Source organism: Globicephala melas, chromosome 7, assembly GCF_963455315.2.
Source record: "Globicephala melas chromosome 7, mGloMel1.2, whole genome shotgun sequence".
NCBI classification, from domain to species: domain Eukaryota; kingdom Metazoa; phylum Chordata; class Mammalia; order Artiodactyla; family Delphinidae; genus Globicephala; species Globicephala melas.
The window spans coordinates 29,819,305-29,839,074 of record NC_083320.1 but is presented as its reverse complement, the minus strand read 5'-3'; the positions used below and the strand labels follow the sequence as shown (position 1 = coordinate 29,839,074).

The window sequence follows — 19,770 nt, the reverse complement described above, 5'->3', positions numbered from 1 at the left end:
AAGCTAAAGAACCAACCCAACTACTAAGAATAGAAAAATGATAATAGTTATCATCTTTATTTCTCAGAATATACTTCTGAAGGAGTCTATTTTGCTAATGAGCTTCTAACATGAGTCTCCCATTGTGATTTATGGCCATTGTGATTTCTGTTATTTAGACAAGCAGGGTCATTTCCTTCCTAACACATTGACTCCTAAAAGTTCCACTATGATGATTAAAAACAAACAAACAAAAAACTTTCTTTTAAGGAAAATTTCTGCCTAAGATACTCATCAAGAATAAATATTTAAAGATATAATTACAAAAAACTTGACTATCCAAATTTGAATTTTTCATTTCACACTTCCAACACCAAACTCAAACTTATAACTTATGAAAAATTACTTTTAAATCAAAATTGCACTGTTAAAATTGGAACATCAGCTTTTTATCATCATCATTTTTAAGCATCTATACTTTTAGCCAGCCACTAACTACATTTCCGTAGATTTACTTTTTATCTATTAAGGAAATACCTTTCCTTTTTCCTTTATGCTTTTACGGTTAAGGCTATTTATAAAGCCTGTACCGCATAGAAACTACTGCTGAAAAAGCTGTGAAAATACAACACCAAGAACAGAAAGGAAAGCAAAAATCAGACAGATAGCAAAGAAAAGTAATTGCAACTATATAAATTTTTAAAATGCCACTCAACTTCGAATGTTTAATAAAAGTGAAAGTAATAAGATTTCATAACCAGTCTGAAGCTCCTTAACATAGGTTTTCCTCAAGCATATCCTGTCTTAAGATATATTCTTTCCTAGTCAGTGATGTTTGTTATCTTTCATCTCAAATCAGCACCATATTCTATAAAAATAGCAAATTAATCCCATACCAAAAAGTGTACTGTAAAACTGCATAACTTTCTTGGAAGACTAAAAACAGTTTTTGAATAATGGGATTTGACTTTCCCATCAATGAGTGTCATGGTTGCCTCATACAAACTACCTAGAACCACTGGAAGGACCAGAATCCTATTAACAAAATTTATTTAAGTGACAGCCACTGGAAAAACCTACTACTTGCTGTCAGCTTTGCTCATTTTGATATGATTCTTGAATACAGAGTCACAATGATATAAGCAGAAAAAAACTATTCAGAGGACACCAAGAAAATCAGAAGTAATATAAAAATTATTTTCAATTATTACAGTTATGATTTCAAAAGCCATTCATCACTTGGCCTGAGAATGAAATATATCACCCCAATGAATTAGTACTTTTCAACGCACACTTGATTTAGTTAAGAGGATACGTTGGAAACAATGTCTGGTGAATGGAAGGGCTTTGTTGGTGCACTGTTCACCCTTCACGGTCCCACTGCATGCTGCTGGCTCCACCTCCTTCAACTTGGTCCGGCTTATGCTAAGGAACAAAAGCCACAAAACTGATTTTTAAAAATGGTTTAAAAATCCAGGGCAATTATTTAAATAATGTTACTACTCTGTAACACCCACATTTTTAACTACCTACGTTCATTATTTAAATGCAAATATGGGGGCTTCCCTGGTGGCGCAGTGGTTAAGAATCCGCCTGCCAATGCAGGGGACACGGGTTCGAGCCCTGGACTGGGAAGATCCCACGTGCCGCAGAGCAACTAAGCCCGTGCACCACAACTACTGAGCCTGTGAGCCACACTACTGAGCCCCTGTGCCACAACTACTGAAGCCCGTGCGCCTAGAGCCCGTGCCCCACAACAAGAGAAGCCACCGCAGTGAGAAGCCCGCGCACCGCAACAAAGAGTTGACGCAACTAGAGAAAGCCCACATGCAGCAACGAAGACCCAACACAGCCATAAATAAATAAATAAATAAATATTTTAAAAATGCAAATATGAATTACAATGACCAGTTCCAATACTTTTCCAACCTACTGACAAAACAAATATTACATTATAATTGGTCTCAGCTATGTCTGTTTTTGTTTTTTTGCTTTTTTAAGTGATATTTTGGTTCCTTTTACTTTACAAAGAGGCAGTAGAGAATAGTGATGAAGACCATCGACTAGATCAGAAAGACCTGGTTCTGAATCTCCGCTCTACCTCTTATTAGCTCTGTGACCTTGGGCAAGTTACTTAGCCTTGCTTAAGCCTCAATTTCCTCACCTGTCAAGTGGAGATAAGAGTACTTCTAGTCGACAGGCAAGCACCAAAAGACATAACACACCTAAAACACTTACCACATACAGTATATAGTATGGTAAATAGATAATAAAGAGTCAATGGTTGTTAGCCACCACTATCATCATCATCATCATTTTTTTTTCAGTTTATTTTTTTTAACATCTTTATTGGAGTATAATTGCTTTATAATGGTGTGTTAGTTTCTGCTGTATAACAAAGTGAATCAGCTATATGTATATATATCTCCATATCCCCTCCCTCTTGCGTCTCCCTCCACCCCTCTAGGTGGTCACAAAGCACTGAGCTGATCTCCCTGTGCTATGCACCTGCTTTCCACTAGCCATCTATTTTACATTTGGTAGCGTATATATGTCAATGCTACTCTCTCACTTCATCCCAGTTTACCCTTCCCCCTCCCCGTGTCCTCAAGTCCATTCTTTACGTCTTCGTCTTTATTCCTGTCCTGCCTCGTCAAGCTGCTAAACAATACAGCTGCAGAAAACTTAACCTAATACATGAGGAATGGGATACAGAACAGAAAGCTACGCAGTGAAGAATCTCCTTTCCACCCTCGTCTTGATTTGCTAGTTCCCACTCGCTCTATAATAAGTATTCTTTTTTTAAAGGAACTCCTTTATTTATTTACTTATTTATTTTTGGCTGTGTTGGGTCTTCGTTTCTGTGCGAGGGCTTTCTCTAGTTGCGGCGAGCGGGGGCCACTCTTCATCGCGGTGCGCGCGCCTCTCACTATCACGGCCACTCTTGTTGTGGAGCACAGGCTCCAGACGCGCAGGCTCAGTAATTGTGGCTCACGGGCCTAGTTGTTCCGCGGCATGTGGGATCCTCCCAGACCAGGGCTCGAACCCGTGTCCCCTGCATTGGCAGCAGATTCTCAACCACTACGCCACCAGGGAAGCCCAGTATTCATTTTATTAGTTTGTGATCCTTCCATAGTTTTATACAAACATAAAAAAAATTTAAAAATAAACAATATTTAAATTCTTGAAAGTATCAATATAAAAACTATGCTATCTATGTAACTCTATAAAGCGTCACAAACTATTAGGCCTTTACACATGCCTGAGCATGGAAAAAGAATCTACTTAATGCACTGAGTCACAAGTCAGGCATCAAAAATAAAGAAATATTTTGAATTGTTTGTTTCTAATATCTTTCTAAGGATTTAAGTGGAATGATTTACACTAATTAGAGAAGGTCATATAGAATAAGTTACATATGAACTTATTACATAAAATCTAAATAAAAGAATATTTTCATTGTAATTGTAACTTTCATATAAACAGTAAATGCAAATAGATGCTTCCAGGTGCTGCCATAGAAGTTGCTTCAATTAAGAATTCTGCAAGGGCTTCCCTGGTGGCGCAGTGGTTGAGAGTCCGCCTGCCCATGCAGAGGATGCGGGTTCGTGCCCTGGTCCAGGAAGATCCCACATGCTGCAGAGCGGCTGGGCCCGTAAGCCACGGCCGCTGAGCCTCCGCGTCCAGAGCCTGTGCTCCGCAACGGGAGAGGCCACAGCAGTGAGAAGCCCGCATATCGCAAAAAAAAAAAAAAAAAAAAAAAAAGAGTTCTGCAAGATTTGTCAGATCACAAGAGTGAGGAACTAGGTCATTAAGGCCTGTAAAAAGAATACACACTTTCAAAAAAAACGAAGCTTTACTAATTTGGCAGCTAAGCCTAATTTCTCTTGGTCTAGATTTAAATAGAAGGTACCTCTCTATTTTGAATGGATAATTTTCATTGAACAGTTTAATAATTTGCTCAGCCAGCTACCAGGCCTAGTGTTACAACACGACCCTCACTTTCTTTACCCTAAACTTCAAAGTAAACCATTGGTTTCATTTTTTTAAAATCACCATTATGTTCCAACTCACCAATCTTTCTCTTAAAATAAACCCAAAGTCAGAATATCAATATCCCCATGGATAATTAAGGTAAAAATGCCTGCTGTGATGTTAGATATATTTTATTATCCAAATAATCCCAACAAAACAAAGGTTTTGATGTTGTTAATATGAAAATATCTACGACGGGCTTCCCATTTGTATGCTCTACTGGATACCCCATTAAAAAGGAAGTTTTCACACAACCAACACTATCTCTCTGCAGGATTGTGGGTTACAAGATACTGAGATTTGGGTTTACATACTTTAAGCTATTTCAATGACTTGTTCCACATATTCACCGATAAATATGACAAAGTTACTATATAAAGAACATTTTAATGTTGTTCAGTTTATATCTAAACTATATTTAAAGAATACCTATTAGAAGGTAGTCACTATAGTTTTAATTTCTAAAATATTTAGTGACTTCCCTGGTGGCGCAGTGGTTAAGAATCTGCCTGCCAATGCAGGGGACTTGGGTCCGATCCCTGGTCTGGGAAGATCCCACATGCTGCAGAACAACTAAGCCCGTGCGCCACAACTACTGAGCCTGTGCTCTAGAGCCCACAGCCACAACTACTGAGCCGGCGTGCTGCAACTACTGAAGCCTGCATGCCTAGAGCCCGTGCTCCGCAACAAGAGAAGCCACAGCAATAAGAAGCCCACACACCACAACGAAGAGTAGCCCCCGCTCCCTGCAACTAGAGAAAGCCCGCGCACAGCAACAGAGCCAAAAATCAATAAATTTATAAGTAAATAAATAAATGAAATATTTAACAGCGGGACTTCCTTGGCAGTCCAGTGGTTAAGACTCCGTGCTTCCACTGCAGGGGGCGTGGGTTCGATACCAGGGAACTAAGATCCTGCATGCCGTGCAGCACAGCCAAAAAATTTTTAAAGAAATAAAATTTTAAAAATTTAAAAATAAAATAAAATAAAAATGAAATATTTAACAGCAACCTTTTAAATGTCTTTTGTGGAACTAGGTCTTTGAGAACAAAAAATATTAAACACAGAGGACATTATTCAACTGACAGCTGATTTCTGCAAACCTAAAATATATGTAATGTAAAGCAGTTAGTTTTAATCACCAAGGAATGATTACGGCACACTGGCATATGATTATCAGTGATGCACTGAGCAATAAACTTTTTACTAATCATGGGAGACATAACCAAATGACATCACATAAATCTGAGAACTATAATCAAGTTCATCTTGGTGTTTGTTTTGTAATACTTAGTTATCATGAAATTTTCTTAAAAACATCACTAAGGGTGGTTTGGGAGATGTTCTGAAAAGGAAGCAGTCGATTCTGCCAGTTAAAAATCATAGGCAAATACAGTTTCCACACAAACAGCAAATTGTCCCAAGCTCACAGTATATTCTCTTTCATCTCTGACAGGGTCATTATAATATACAAGACCCGATACATACAATGGTCTACATCTAGATTGTTTTATGTTGGACAAAACTCAAATTTCTACTGAAATTATACTCTTGAAAGCATTATATAATATAAATGTTAGATACCATTATTTTAAAACCTATGTCAAACTGAGTGAGTTCTTTCAATAAACAGAGAATAGAGCTTCACTTGTTCAATTCTATTCATTCATTCATCAACACTGGAGATTAAAAACAAAATATACATTGTTCCTGCCCTCATAGAAACCACTGTCTAGCATGACAGACAGACATCAATGTAAGTATAAATTCAACAGTGAAGCAGAGTACAGAGCACAACAGCATATATATCAGGGGGACCCAGCACAGTCAGTGGAATCTGGGAATGCTTCTCTGAGAAAGGCAAGTGTCTGAGTAAGAAGTATGCTAAGATGTTCTAAGATGATCTAAGATGTTCTATGATGTAAGCTAAGATGTTCTATGACAGACACTACCTCCACTACGGGGGACTGGGAGCTCTTAAGAGTGAGGGGAGCTTTTTTCGTCTCGGCCGCCGACATGCCATCCCGACTAAGGAAGACCCGGAAACTTAGGGGCCACGTGAGCCACGGCCATGGCCGCATCGGCAAACACCGGAAGCACCCGGGAGGCCGCGGTAATGCTGGTGGCATGCATCACCACAGGATCAACCTCGACAAACATCACCCAGGATACTCTGGGAAAGTTGGTATGAGGCATTACCACTTAAAGGGGAACCAGAGCTTCTGCCCAACTGTCAACCTTGATAAATTGTGGACCGTGGTCAGTGAGCAGACACGGGTAGATGCCGCCAAGAGCAGGAATGGAGCTGCTCCTGTCATTGACGTGGTGCGATCGGGTTACTACAAAGTTCTGGGGAAGGGAAAGCTCCCAAAGCAGCCTGTCATCGTGAAGGCCAAATTCTGCAGCAGAAGAGCTGAGGAGAAGATTAAGGGTGTCGGTGGGGCTTGTGTCCTGGTAGCTTGAAGCCACATAGCGGGAGATTCATTAAATGATAGCAAGTGCTTTTCCAAAAAAAAAACAGTGAGGGGAAATACTGCAGGCTGCAACCACTATGGAGGTATATTAGATATACATACACAGTTTCAAACAACTTAAATATGCCAAGAAGCAGAAAAATCTTAAGGGCATAGTATTTTTTGAGATACCCAACTGAAAAGTAGGTTATTTTTTTACAGCAAATATAATGAAAACCAAATTACACAAAATGAAATTTCAAAAATTATATAGCTATGTAAGGAATATGATCAATAGCTACAAAGCAAAGGTTAATTTTTAGTTTTCTGCTTTTTTCCTCAAATGACTCATGCATGATCACTACAGAAAAATTAAAATACACAGACTACAAATTTTTTTTAACTTTATCAATAATCCCACCATCTAGAGATAAACACTGGTAATATTTAGGTATATAAACCCCAAAATGTTTTATCTATATAATGTTTATTTGCGCATGTGCGCACACGCGCACACACAGAAAAAGACTAGAAGGAGACAGAATCAAAATGTTCACAGTGCTTGGCCTGTTTTGTGAATGTTGACACTATGGTGATTTCCTGCCTTTTTCTATATTTTTCAGATTTTCACAATAAGCAAGTATCTTCATTATAAACAGAAGGGATTCTCCCCCCAAAGAAATCCAATGTAATAAAACATTTTGAATACATGATATATGGGATTATGTAGATATTAACAGAAAATACAATGGAAAGAAAATTTTAAAATAATATAAGTAAAAAACATACAATACCACTTTTGTGGCTTAAAAAAACCTAAATATTACTTTTAAATAACACAAAATTTCTAAGCATTGTATTTTTTTAAAGACAGGTAACATTCTCAAATCCTCTACTGAATAAATTCTAATCAAACTCCAGCAAAATTATAGTAATACTTTAATTTTACTGTCACCTCATGGCAGGATTATTCTGCCATCATAGAACTTTGAGCAACAAAACCAAAATACAATGCTTAAATATTTCAAGATAATATGCCCACCACTCACTGTGTCTCGACTATCCTCTCAAAAATTAGAGAAAACAGACTGAGGTGAGTTCTCAGAAAGAGGTGGTAGTGTGCGGCTCTGACCTGGTCCGACGGCATGCAGCTCTCTGTAGCTCCTGGATCAACTGGCCAGTACATTCTGGCTCTCTACTGGCCGCCTGCAGCAAAGCTTTCCTAAACGTGTGCCGGCATTTCTTTTGACGAGATTCTGCCCGCTCCAGGCGGCAGAGGTGCTTATATTTCTGCTGAAAGTAAGTGCAAAGTTGGGTCACCCTGGAGCTCCTACTCTCTGTATCATCATCATCCGACCTAGAGAGTGCAGGGAGAGAAGGAGAAAACTTGATTACACGTTAGGCTCATTTTAAAAAGGGGAAAAGCAGATGAAGAAGGGGGGCTGGATGCACAGGCCTGAAACTTGTGGCATGTGAGCACACATTTAACAAAATTAGAGGAAGAGAATTTCAGTAGAGCCGCTGAAAATAAGTACAGTGTTTTTACAATAAGTGAGCAGTAGAGACAATCCAATGCTCTAAGAAGCTTAACCTTCTTATTCTTAGTGTGTCATGATTAGACACTCAACGCATCAGTGTCTTCCAAGTTTTAAGTGACTAGGGATTTTGGGGAAGAAAATAATTTCTTTACCTCTACTTATTAAAAAGTCTGAGTAAATGACACGACGGTTTTGAGGAAACAGCATAATTTCATAAACGATAGGTCATACCAGAAATAGAGCAGTGAATTCCAATGGACCATGAATACTATCTAAGAGCTGCTCTTTCAGATGTACTGGTTTTTAACTACCCTTTTTTTGCTAAGCACTTAAAAGAATTTTGATTCTAGGGATCACAATCATTCTACAGTATTTTTTTAAACTACAGGAGATATCCTAAACAACATTTCATATAACAGGGAATTACACAGAGGCTTTTCTATCATTAACGCTAATGTTGATTGATTGGTGGCCCCTGCTGGAGCACTACACTGAAAAGGATGCTGAGGGCACATTCAGGCTCAACAAGAAAGAGAGCTGTGGTTCGTTAGCAATGTCTACCACCAGGGAGGTTAAAAAGGTCACCTTTCTATAGAATAAATGTGACCTCATTTTTTTTTACTGTTAGGAATAATGCACACAAGACTTGAAAACTGACCTGTGTTATTTTACCTTCCTTCTCTTATAACATAAACAAACAGCACACATATGACACTACAGACGACATATTTATTATCTTACTAATATTCTGTAAATCCTTTCCTGGTTTCTCTTCTTGAGTGGTAGTACCTGTTTTTTCTTCAGAATAGCCCATAACAGGCTACTCTGTAAACTTCTGTTTGGTATATGTCTTAAGAGTCATGTTCTCTTCAGTACAGTTTCTACTACAGATATACCAATTGAAGGATCTCACTTCAACCTTTTCACCTATTAGACATTCAACATTTACTCTATGTCTATCATGCTTTGTGAAAAAGCTAGGAGCTTTTTAAAATTGCAGTTTCCCAAGACCTACCCTACATCTACTGAACCAGAATTTCCATGGGATGGGATGCAGCAATCTCTATTTTAATTGTTCCCCGAAGTCCCACAGCAGGTCTCCATTCGGGAATTGTAGTAGAGCCAGTACATGCTGTTAGTATCTTTAATGTGAGGTAGAGAACAATAAACATAGGAGAGGTACAGATAAAATGCTTTTAAAGTTCCCTAGAAAGACTGCTGGATGAAAGGCTTTTTGTAGAGGAGATGACAACAGAACTGAACCTTGAAAAAAGGGTAGAATTTGAAGATGAGCACAGAAAGGTACCTCACAAGGATAAAGCAATATAAGCCAAGATACAGAGATGGACAGGATGGGAAACAGCAAGGACTGAGTAGCTTGGTTTGGCTAAGGCGTGGGGAATGCAGGGGAGTGCTGGTGGGTTAGGTAGCCTTTCTAAAGCTAAAGGCCAGATTAAAGAGTTCAACCTTTATTCCATAGGCAATGAAGAACCTTGTAGATTATTAAGAAAATAGCTAACAATAACAGAGCTATGCATGAGAAAGATTACACTGTCAGCAGATATAAATGGAAGAAGAGACAGAAGAAGAGAACAGTGAGGAAATTATGATAAAACTCCAGGTAAGAAATAACAAGAACCCTACACCAGGGGGGCAGCAGCAGGACTAGAGAATATCAGAGGTAATCTGCATGTATAAGAGACTCTGGGGACTTCCCTGGTGGTCCGGTGGTTAAGAATCTGCCTTCCAATGCAGGGGACGCGGGTTCGATCCCTGGTCGGGGAACTAAGATCTCAGATGCTGTGGGGCAACTAAGCCCGTGCGCCCCAACTACTGAGCCAGCGTGTTCTGGACCCCGCATGTTCTGGACCCTGCACGGTGCAACTAGAGAAGCCCACGCGCTACAACAAAAGATCCCATGTGCTGCAACGAAGATCCCATGTGCCACAATGAAGACCCGAAGCAACCAAATAATTAAAAAAAGAAAAAAGAGAGAGACAGACTTTGTCAATTGGGCAAAGAAGATGGAAGGGACAATAATCTCCCAGCTGTTTCCATTGGCAAAGAGCAGGAAACAGGAGCAAGAGCAGATCTGGGGTAGGAAATAAATTCCATTTTAGACCTAGGTATTTAAAGTACAGACGAGGGGCTTCCCTGGTGGCGCAGAGGTTAAGAATCCGCCTGCCAATGCAGGGGACACGTGTTCGAGCCCTGGTCCGGGAAGATCCCACATGCCGCAGAGCAGCTAAGCCCGTGCACCACAACTACTGAGCCTGCACTCTAGAGCCCGCAAGCCACAACTACTAAGCCCGCGTGCCACAACTACTAAGCCCGCGTGCCACAACTACTTAGCTCACACGCCTAGAGCCCGTGCTCCGCAACAAGAGAAGCCACCGCAATGAGAAACCCGTGCACCGCAACGAAGAGTAGCCCCCACTTGCTGCAACTAGAGAAAGCCCCAGCAGAGCAACGAAGACTCAACGCAGCCATAAATAAATAAGTAAATTTATGTTTTAAAAAAAGTACAGATGAGGCAACATAGGGAGTGGTGGAGAAACAGTTGGAAATTATAAACTTGGGCACGTTTAGAGAAGAGATACAGATTTCGGAGTCAACGGCTAACAACTGGGAGGGACTAAAAGTAAAAGGCCACAGAGATAATAGAAAGAACACAACACATAAGGGCCATTATCACAGAAGAATTTGGTGACTGGGTATGAAGGATAAGAAAGGCAATAATGACTTTGAATCTGTATAACTAAGAGAATGGAAGCGCCATAACAGAAAGATGAAAGAGAAGCAGTAAGTCTTAAAGGGAAAATAAAGCTAGGGTGGAAAATCAACTGCCAACATTGTTATTTAAAAAGACTCTTATTACTGCAGAGAAAATGGACTAGATGAGTGTTTCTCAAGTTAACCATGGGAAGATGCACCTGGATGCTGCATGTTACATCATGATAAAAGTTTTCAAAGCTTATTCATAACTTCCAAAATTATCTTGCTGTGGTCCAGTAACAAGCAGTTTGCAGACTAGCACAGATCCACAGACCATCCTTGGCACTGTCCTAAACTAGAAAATCTTCAAGATGCCTCCCACTTCTAAGGTGCTAGACATTAATATTTCAAATCTGGTTGCTGAGGAAGAGTAGCAAATTAGGAAGAGAAAGGCCAGTTCCCATAATATACCAGCAGTGACAAGGGCTGGTACCTACAGCATTTCTCGATGTGTGTTAAGTTTCCTTCTTTCTTTAACTTTTCTCATCTGGGTGAAATGGAGACACAGCTGGCTCACCCAACTCCCATGGTCAAGAGAAAGAAATGATACATGTGAAATCACAATATAAGTACAGGTATTATTATTAAGATGCTACTAATAGCTCCAAATAAATACAGAGCAGTAAATTCCAAACCTGATTTCGTAAAACTTCAGGCTTGTCTGTAATCTCAAGGCATGACGTGAAATTTTCCAAATAAAAGTCACTTTATCTTATTTTATTAAAACAACAAAAGAGCGAAAACTTCCCACAAAGAAAAGATTCATGACCAGATGGCTTCACTGGTGACTTACACAAAATGTTTAAAGAATTAGGGGACTTCCCTGGTGGTCCAGTGGTTAAGACTCTGAGCTTCCACTGCAGGGGACATAGGTTCAATCCCTGGTCGGGGAGCTAAGATCCCGCATGCCACGCGTATAGATAAATAAATATTAAGAAAAGAAGGCATAGTCAGAGCTGAGGGAAAAAAATAAGGCATAGACAGTTACACCTCAATAAAAAATAAATTTTTTTAAGTGACAGCAAAATAAAAACTTTTTCAGACTTTCAAAAGCAGAAAGAATTTATCACTGGAACACCTGCACTACAAGATATATTAAAGGAAACCTCTCATACAGAAGAAAATGACATCAGATGGCAATCTGGAACTACTCAAAGAATGAAGAGCTCTCTAGAAATTGTAAAAACATGGGGGATTATAACATGGGTAGAAGTAAAATGTACGACAACTATAGCACAAAGGATGGGAAAGGAGAAATGGAAGTACACTGTCATACGGTTCTTATACATGAAGGGGTATAACACTTAAAGATACACTAAGGCAATTAAGTATGTATACTGCAAACCCTAAAGCAACCACTATAAAAATAAAACAGAGGAATGCAGCTAATAAGCCAAGAAAGGAGATAAAATGAAATCATCATAATCAAAAAAGAAAAATGGGAAAAAGGACAAGAACAAATAGGACGAATAGAAAACAAACAGAAGATTTTAGACTTAAATCCAATAGTATCAATAATCACATTAAATTTAAATGGTCTAAATACCCCAAATAAAAAGCAGAGATTGTCAGAGTACATAAAAAAGTAAGACCTAACTATATGCGGCCAACAAGAAACCCACTTCAAATATAAAGACTAAAATAGGTTAAAAGTAAAAGGACTGAAAAAGATACCAAGTTAGCAGTAACCAAAAGAAAGCTAGAGTGGCTATACTAATATCACATAAAGTAAGATCTCAGAGCAAACACTATGACTGGGATAAAGAGCGTCATTTTATAAAAATAAAAGGATCACTTCATCAAGAGAACAGAACAATCTTAAATGTTTATGTATCAAATAACAGAACTACAAAATGGGTGAAGTAAAAAGCGAAAGAACTCATACAAATCAACAGCAAAAAGGCAAAAAATCCAATTTTGCAAAAGAAAACATACAGATGGCTAATAGGTATATAAAAAGATGCTCACCATAGTTAATCATCATTAAAACGCAAATCAAAACCACAATAAGATATCACCTCACACCTGTTGGAATGGCTACTACCAAAAAGAAATAAGTGTTGGTGAGGATGTGGAGAAAAGGGAATCCTTGTACACTGCTGGTGGGAATGTAAATTGGAGCAGTCACAATGGCAAACAGTATGGAGGGTCCTCAAAAAATTAAAAATAGAACAGAATTACCATATGATCCAGCAATCTCACTTCTGGGTAAACATAACGAAAGGAAATGAAATCACTGTCTCAAAGTGAAATCACTGCCTCAAAGAGATATCAGCATCACTGTATCATTATTCACAATAGCTAAGATGTGGAAGCAACATAAGTGCCCACACACAGATGAATGGATAAAGAAATTGTATGATATGTATACAATGGAATATTATTCAGCCATAAAAAATGAAATGTTGCCATTCATGACATCATGGACGGACATCAAGGGCATTATGCTAAATGAAATAAGTCAGAAGTAGAAACAAATACCATATGTTCTTTCTTATATGTGGAATCTTTAACAAAACAAAACAAAACAGGGACTTCCCTGGTGGTCCAGTGGTTAAGACTCTGCGCTCCCAATGCAGGGGGCCCAGGTTCGATCCCTGGTCGGGGAACTAGATTCCGCATTCATGGTGCACCTAAGAAGCCCGCATGCTGTAACTAAGATCCTGCATGCCACAACTAAGACCCAGTGCAGCCAAAATACACAAAGAAAACAAAACAAACAAAAACCCCCATCAAGCTCATAGATACAGAGACTTAATTGGTGGTTGCCAGAGACAGGGGTAATGAGTAAGAATAATAGGTGAACTGTGTTTTGGGGGATTTTGTTTTATTTGTTTTTTAGTTTCCCTAAATTTTTAAAATTTTATTTATTTTAATTTATTTATTTTTGGCTGCATTGGGTCTTCATTGCTGTGCATGGGCTTTCTCTGGTTGTGGAGAACGGAGGCTACTCTTTGTTGCAGTGCACAGCCTTCTCATTGAGGTGGCTTCTCTTGTTACGGAACACGGGCTCTAGGTGCACGGGCTTCAGTGGTTGTGGCACGCAGGCTCAGTAGTTGTGGCTCACGGGCTCTAGAGCGCAGGCTCAGTAGTTGTGGCGCACGGGCTTAGTTGCTCTGTGGCACGTGGGATCTTCCCAGACCAGGGCTTGAACCCACGTTCCCTGCATTGGCAGGCAGATTCTTAACCACTGCACCACCAGGGAAGCTCAGTTTCAATAAACTGAATAATAAAAAACGATCCTGTTTAGTCTCTCATGGTAGAAATAAGACAGCAAAAGAAACTTTGTGAACAATGATACGAAGAGTCTTATTCAGGGGCTGAAGGTCGTCCTGCTCTCCATCAACATTGCCTCACCCCATCTTCCACACCCAAGCATACATATGTTGTTTTTATTGGCTACAAAGCAAATGTGATAATATTAAGGGATGGTTTACAAATAAAGAATGTAATTTTCAAAAAAAAAAAAAAGTGAGAGAACTAAAAGGAGAAATAATCAAATCCACAAGTAGAGATTTCAACATCCCTTTCCAGTAACTGACAGAACAAAATGAAAGAAAATCACCAAAGATGAAAAGAAAGAAAATTAAAGAAGACCTGAACAACACTATCAACCAACTTGACTTAATTGACATTTACAGAACACTGTAATCTAAATGTGGTCTCTGAACACAGTACAATTAAATTAAAAACCAATTCCTGATAAATCCCCACATATGTGGAAACTAAATATCACTTCTAAATAACCCATAGATCAAAGAAGACATCAAAAGGGGTATTAGAGGGAATTCTCCGGTGGTCCAGTGGTTAGGACTCTACTCTCTCACTGCCAAGGGCCTGGGTTCAATCCCTATTCAGGGAACTAAGATCCCACAAGCCACGCAGCATGGCCAAAACAGAAAAAGGCGGGGGCGGGGGGGGGAATTAGAAAATATTTTGAATTGAATAAAAATGAAAACACGTCGTATCAAAATTTGTGGGATACAGCTAAAACCAGTATTTGGAGGGAAATGTATAGCACCAAGCACCTATGTTAGAAAACAAAAAGGACTTCCCTGGTGATGCAGTGGTTAAGAACCTGCCTGCCAATGCAGGGGACATGGGTTCGATCCCCGGTCTGGGAAGATCCCACATGCCGTGGAGCAACTAAGCCAATGAGCCACAACTAAGCCCACGTGCCGCAACTACTGAAGCCCGCACGCTGCAACTACTGAAGCCCATGCTCCGCAACAAGAGAAGCTACTATAATGAGAAGTCCACGCACCGCAACGAAGAGTAGCCCCCACTCGCCACAACTAGAGAAAACCCTCGCACAGCAACCAAGACCCAACGCAGCCAAAAATAAAATTAAAAAAAAGAAAACAAGAAATATCTCAGATTTAACTGATTTAAGCTATTACCTTAAAAACGTCAAAAAAAATTAAAGCCAAACAAAAGGAAACAAAGAGCAGAAAGCAATGAAATAAAAAACAAGAAATTAAAATAAAAAAAAAATCAATGAAACCAAAAGCTTTCTTCAAAAAGATTAAAATCTGGGCTTCCCTGGTAGTGCAGTGGTTGAGTCTGCCTGCCAATGCAGGGGACACGGGTTCGTGCCCCGGTCTGGGAAGATCTCACATGCCGCGGAGTGGCTGGGCCCGTGAGCCATGGCCGCTGAGCCTGCGCGTCCGGAGCCTGTGCTCCGCAACGGGAGAGGCCACAACAGTGAGAGGCCCGGGTACCACAAAAAAAAAAAAGATTAAAATCTATTTGAAGCTATTTTTTTATATTTATTAATTTATTTTTTGGCTGTGTTGGGTCTTTGTTGCTGTGCGTGGGTTTTCTCTAGCTGTGGCGAGTGGGGGCTACTCTTCGTTGCAGTGCGCGGGCTTCTCATTGCTGTGGCTTCTCTTGTTGCGGAGCACAGGCTCTAGGCGCTTGGCTTCAGTAGTTGTGGCTCAGCGGGCTCTATAGCACAGGCTCAGTAGTTATGGTGCACGGGCTTAGTTGCTCCGTGGCATATGGGATATTCGCAGACCAGGGTTCGAACCCGTGTCCCCTGCATTGGCAGGCGGATTCTTAACCACTGCGCCACCAGGGAAATCCCTATTTGAAGCTATTTTAATTAAAACTTTGAAGTTATTTGCACAAGGACAAATAGGCCAATGGAAGAGATTAGAAAATGCACAAACAGACACACACATTTATGTCAAGGCTTCCAATGCAATGAAAAATAAGTGTTCAATAAATAGTGCTGCTTAAATAGAGAAGCCATATGGGAAAAAAAAAAAAAAAAGATCCTTGGCCCTAACTCACATCACATATAAAATATACAAAAATAAATTCCAGAAAGATTGTCAGTGAAACAATAAAGCTTCTAGAAGATAATATGAGAAAATAGCTTCATGACCCTGGGGTAAGCAGTGATTTCTTATAAACAGGTCACAAATTAACCACACAGGAAAAAACTAATAAACTGTACCCATTGAAATTAAGAAATTAAGAACTATCAAAGACATCTTTAGGAATGTGAAAAGGGAAGCAGTTACTGGCAGTACTTACTGTTCCTTAATAGTACATTTAAGATACCAACTTATTTCTGCTACTGAGAGACGTAAGTAAAATCTTAAGAGCTCCACTTTGGCACAGGCATCTACAACTAAACTAAGTAACCAAGGAACCTCTGCCAAAACAAGGCCAAATTTTCTCCCCAAATTTCTTTAAGTACAAGTTTGGTTTAGGAAGAAAGCCCATGAAAAGGTTCTTCGGGGGGAATGTAGCGATCACGCCACTGTGCCTTTTTTTCCCCCAAAACACAATGAACTCACTGAGCAATTTTAAATGGCAAAACCTTGAGAAATTTCACATGGCCAAAACTTCTTGAAGATATAATGGACAGGCTTGGTAGGGCCAATTTTCTACAGCTCTCCATTTTCTATTACACTGAAGCACAACAAGAAGCTGGAATAAGGTAGTTCTACAGGTAGTCTAAAAAAAAGGACAGAGGTTCCTGTGAGAGAACACAGTGGCAGATGCAGATGGGCAGCTGCAGGCACGGAAGGGATGGTAAACCAACGCAATCCCAGTTTCACCCAAGGAAAAGAATGTAGTGCCCCATGCCTGAAGCATAATCCTAGTTCAACGAGAATATGCTGAACAAGTGAATAAACAAATGAGTGAGGAGGAAAAGATTAAAGGGACAGCTGGGCAGGAAGTAAGGAAAATTGCTTGTAAAAAGGAGAAATATATACTGAAGGAAAAGAAGAGCCAGTCAAAGAAGAAGCAAGTTAGCCAAACTGGCCAAGAAAGTAAAATGCTACAGAGATGTAGACAAAGCTGATGGTCACAAGTCTGTAACAGCAAAAGAAATATTCTGAGAACTGCACTAGAAGGCAGAAATGGAATATACATGGCTCCTAATCGAGGGCAAATACTCCCAATACTAATGTTCAGGTAATTTTCAGAATTAAAATAGGATTCTTAGCTATCATTTATCATTTCCCACGAACCAGGTATTGTGCCGAGCATCTAGTTATGTTATCTATTCATAGCATTTGGAAAATTAACCCAAAATATCCCAAGTCAGGCTAAGCTGATTTGAATATCAACCTTAGGAAGCACAGTTGATATTATCTATAACTTAGAAAGCTTAAGCTCAATTGTACTTCTGTCTGAAAACAAGAAATGCTAATGGTGAGGAAACAGTCTTAAATGACATATAAAATGGAATCTCAGAGACAGAAAAAAAATATATAGCATTTTCCAATAGTAACTAGGAGACAGGGGAGACAGGGACAACTATACGGGATATAAAGCCCAAGAGTGGAAATGGAGGCATCAGGCTGTTACAGTTTAATGACACTGACCATTAATAAATCCAGCTAACTCTCCTTGCTCTAATTCCATGTCCAAATAAGCTTCTGACTATAATTTGCTTCCCATATAGTTTTGCTTAGTGAACATCTGTACTACTTAATGATGATACTTCCTACTAAAAACTGTCATTTTGGCTTATACATTAGCCTCTAGTGAATCAGCTCCCTAAGGCTAATCATTTCTGGGTGTACTAACAAATCACATTTTTAAGCCTATAAATTCAGAAACCGGACCTTAGAATGTATATGCATACTATGATACTGTGAAATTCTAGGAGTCGGCCTGGGTGCAGATAGTCGCCCCTCTGTCTTGCTGAACACCTATTCAAACCACAGTACTTAAATGAAAATAATAATTAGCTGAGTCTGTGAGTCATCTTTTAGCCCCACAGAAGGATCTATCTCAGTCCTGTCACACCGCATCAAGCATATACCTATGATGCTGAGGCAGTCCCCTGAAAGAGAACTAGTCTCCTTCTTACCACTGAAGGGGCTGGGCATTAACCTACAGCGTTCTGATACGGTAGATATCGAGAACCTCTAACGAGATTATTTCAAAAAAATATTTTAACACAGCAATATTCAGCGCATTAGAAATATCAGAGAATGGATAGGGATATCCCTGGTGGCACAGTGGTTAAGAGTCTGCCTGCCAATGCAGGGGACACAGGTTCGAGCCCTGGTCCGGGAAGATCCCACATGCCGTGGAGGAACTAACCCCATGCGTCACAAATTCTGAGCCTGTGCTCTTGAGACCACGAGCCACAACTACTGAAGCCCTCGCACCACAACTACTGAAGCCCGTGCTCTGCAACAAGAGAAGCCACCGCAATGAGAAGCCCACGCACCGCAACAAAGAGTAGCCCTCACTTGCCACAACTAGAGTAAGTCCTCGCGCAGCAAAGAAGACCCAACGCAGCCATAAATAAATAAATTTATCTTTAAAAAATAAAATGAGGGCTTCCCTGGTGGCGCAGTGGTTAAGAATCCGCCTGCCAATGCTGGGGACACGGGTTGGAGCCCTGGTCTGGGAAGATCCCACATGCCGTGGAGCAACTAAGCCCGTGTGCCGCAACTACTGAGCCTGTGCTCTAGAGCCCATGAGCCACAACTACTGAGCCCGCATGCCTAGAGCCCATGCTCCGCAACAAGAGAAGCCACCGCAGTAAGAAGCCCGCCCACCAGAATGAAGACTAGGCCCCACTCGCTGCAACTAGAGAAAGCCCACACACAGCAACGGAGACCCAACGCAGCCAGAAATAAATAAATAAATTTATTTAAAAAATAAAAATAAAATAAAATGAAATTAGCATATATAGGAAAAATCAATCTACTACAGTGGAAATTTAAGAATAAAAAGAGGGCTTCCCTGGTGGCGCAGTGGTTGAGAGTCCGCCTGCCGATGCAGGGGACACGGGTTCGTGCCCCGGTCCGGGAAGATCCCACATGCCATGGAGCGGCTAGGCCCGTGAGCCATGGCCGCTGAGCCTGCGTGTCCGGAGCCTGTGCTGCGCAACGGGAGAGGCCACAACAGTGAGAGGCCCATGTACCGAAAAAAAAAAAAAGAATAAAAAGAAAAAGGAAGACTCACGTGTGTCTTTCGTATCTGAGGGTCTCTCGGATGGACCAGGCAACCTGGTATGGCGAGGCCTGCTCTGAGTCCTCCAGTTCTTCTCCACTCTCTTCAGACCAGTCCAACCCTAGGACAGAGGAGAGGATGTTGCAAGTTAGAAAAAATGAACATTTATTTAAAATTTAGATAAAAAGCTACCTGAAATACATAACCCGACACCTATAGCAAGTACTCTCATAGTGTGAATAAATCCCTCCTGATGAGTTTCAGTCCTGTTCCGGCAAAGGTATTAATAATGAATGTATGACATGCACTCGCATTTAAAATAATGACATTACAACAAAAAGGCTATATTCCACGGATGAACTTCTTTTGTCAGATGCTTCACAAATGGAATAGAAACAACACAAAGCAAAGAGAGAGTTCAAGTCAAAAAAAGGGGTAAAATTTCTTAAGTATCAAAATGTTATACACTAAAATAATGTCGAAAAACATAAAACATGTTCAAAATGACAGGAGAATAAGCCTAATTCATGTTCAGGCAAGAAAAAGTCAAAAGGTGC

The 19,770-nt window shown here is 40.1% G+C and overlaps 1 protein-coding gene, 1 non-coding gene and 1 pseudogene across 2 annotated transcripts in view; 2 read left to right on the top strand and 1 right to left on the bottom strand.

Annotated features, from left to right (window-relative positions):
* Positions 1-19,770, bottom strand: part of INO80D (INO80 complex subunit D) — a 41,776-nt gene that overhangs the window by 9,582 nt on the left and 12,424 nt on the right. Inside the window, exons 4-6 of the mRNA XM_030853908.2 lie at positions 19,226-19,334; positions 7,600-7,824; positions 1,295-1,404 (exon numbers count right to left, since the gene is read on the bottom strand). Coding sequence (XP_030709768.1) covers positions 1,295-1,404; positions 7,600-7,824; positions 19,226-19,334 — 444 coding nt within the window. The remainder of the gene's footprint in view (positions 1-1,294; positions 1,405-7,599; positions 7,825-19,225; positions 19,335-19,770) is intronic.
* Positions 6,015-6,522, top strand: LOC115851742 (large ribosomal subunit protein uL15 pseudogene; annotated as a pseudogene).
* On the top strand, positions 13,317-13,389 carry TRNAG-CCC (transfer RNA glycine (anticodon CCC)). The gene has a single exon. It is a non-coding gene; the product is annotated as a tRNA-Gly (tRNA).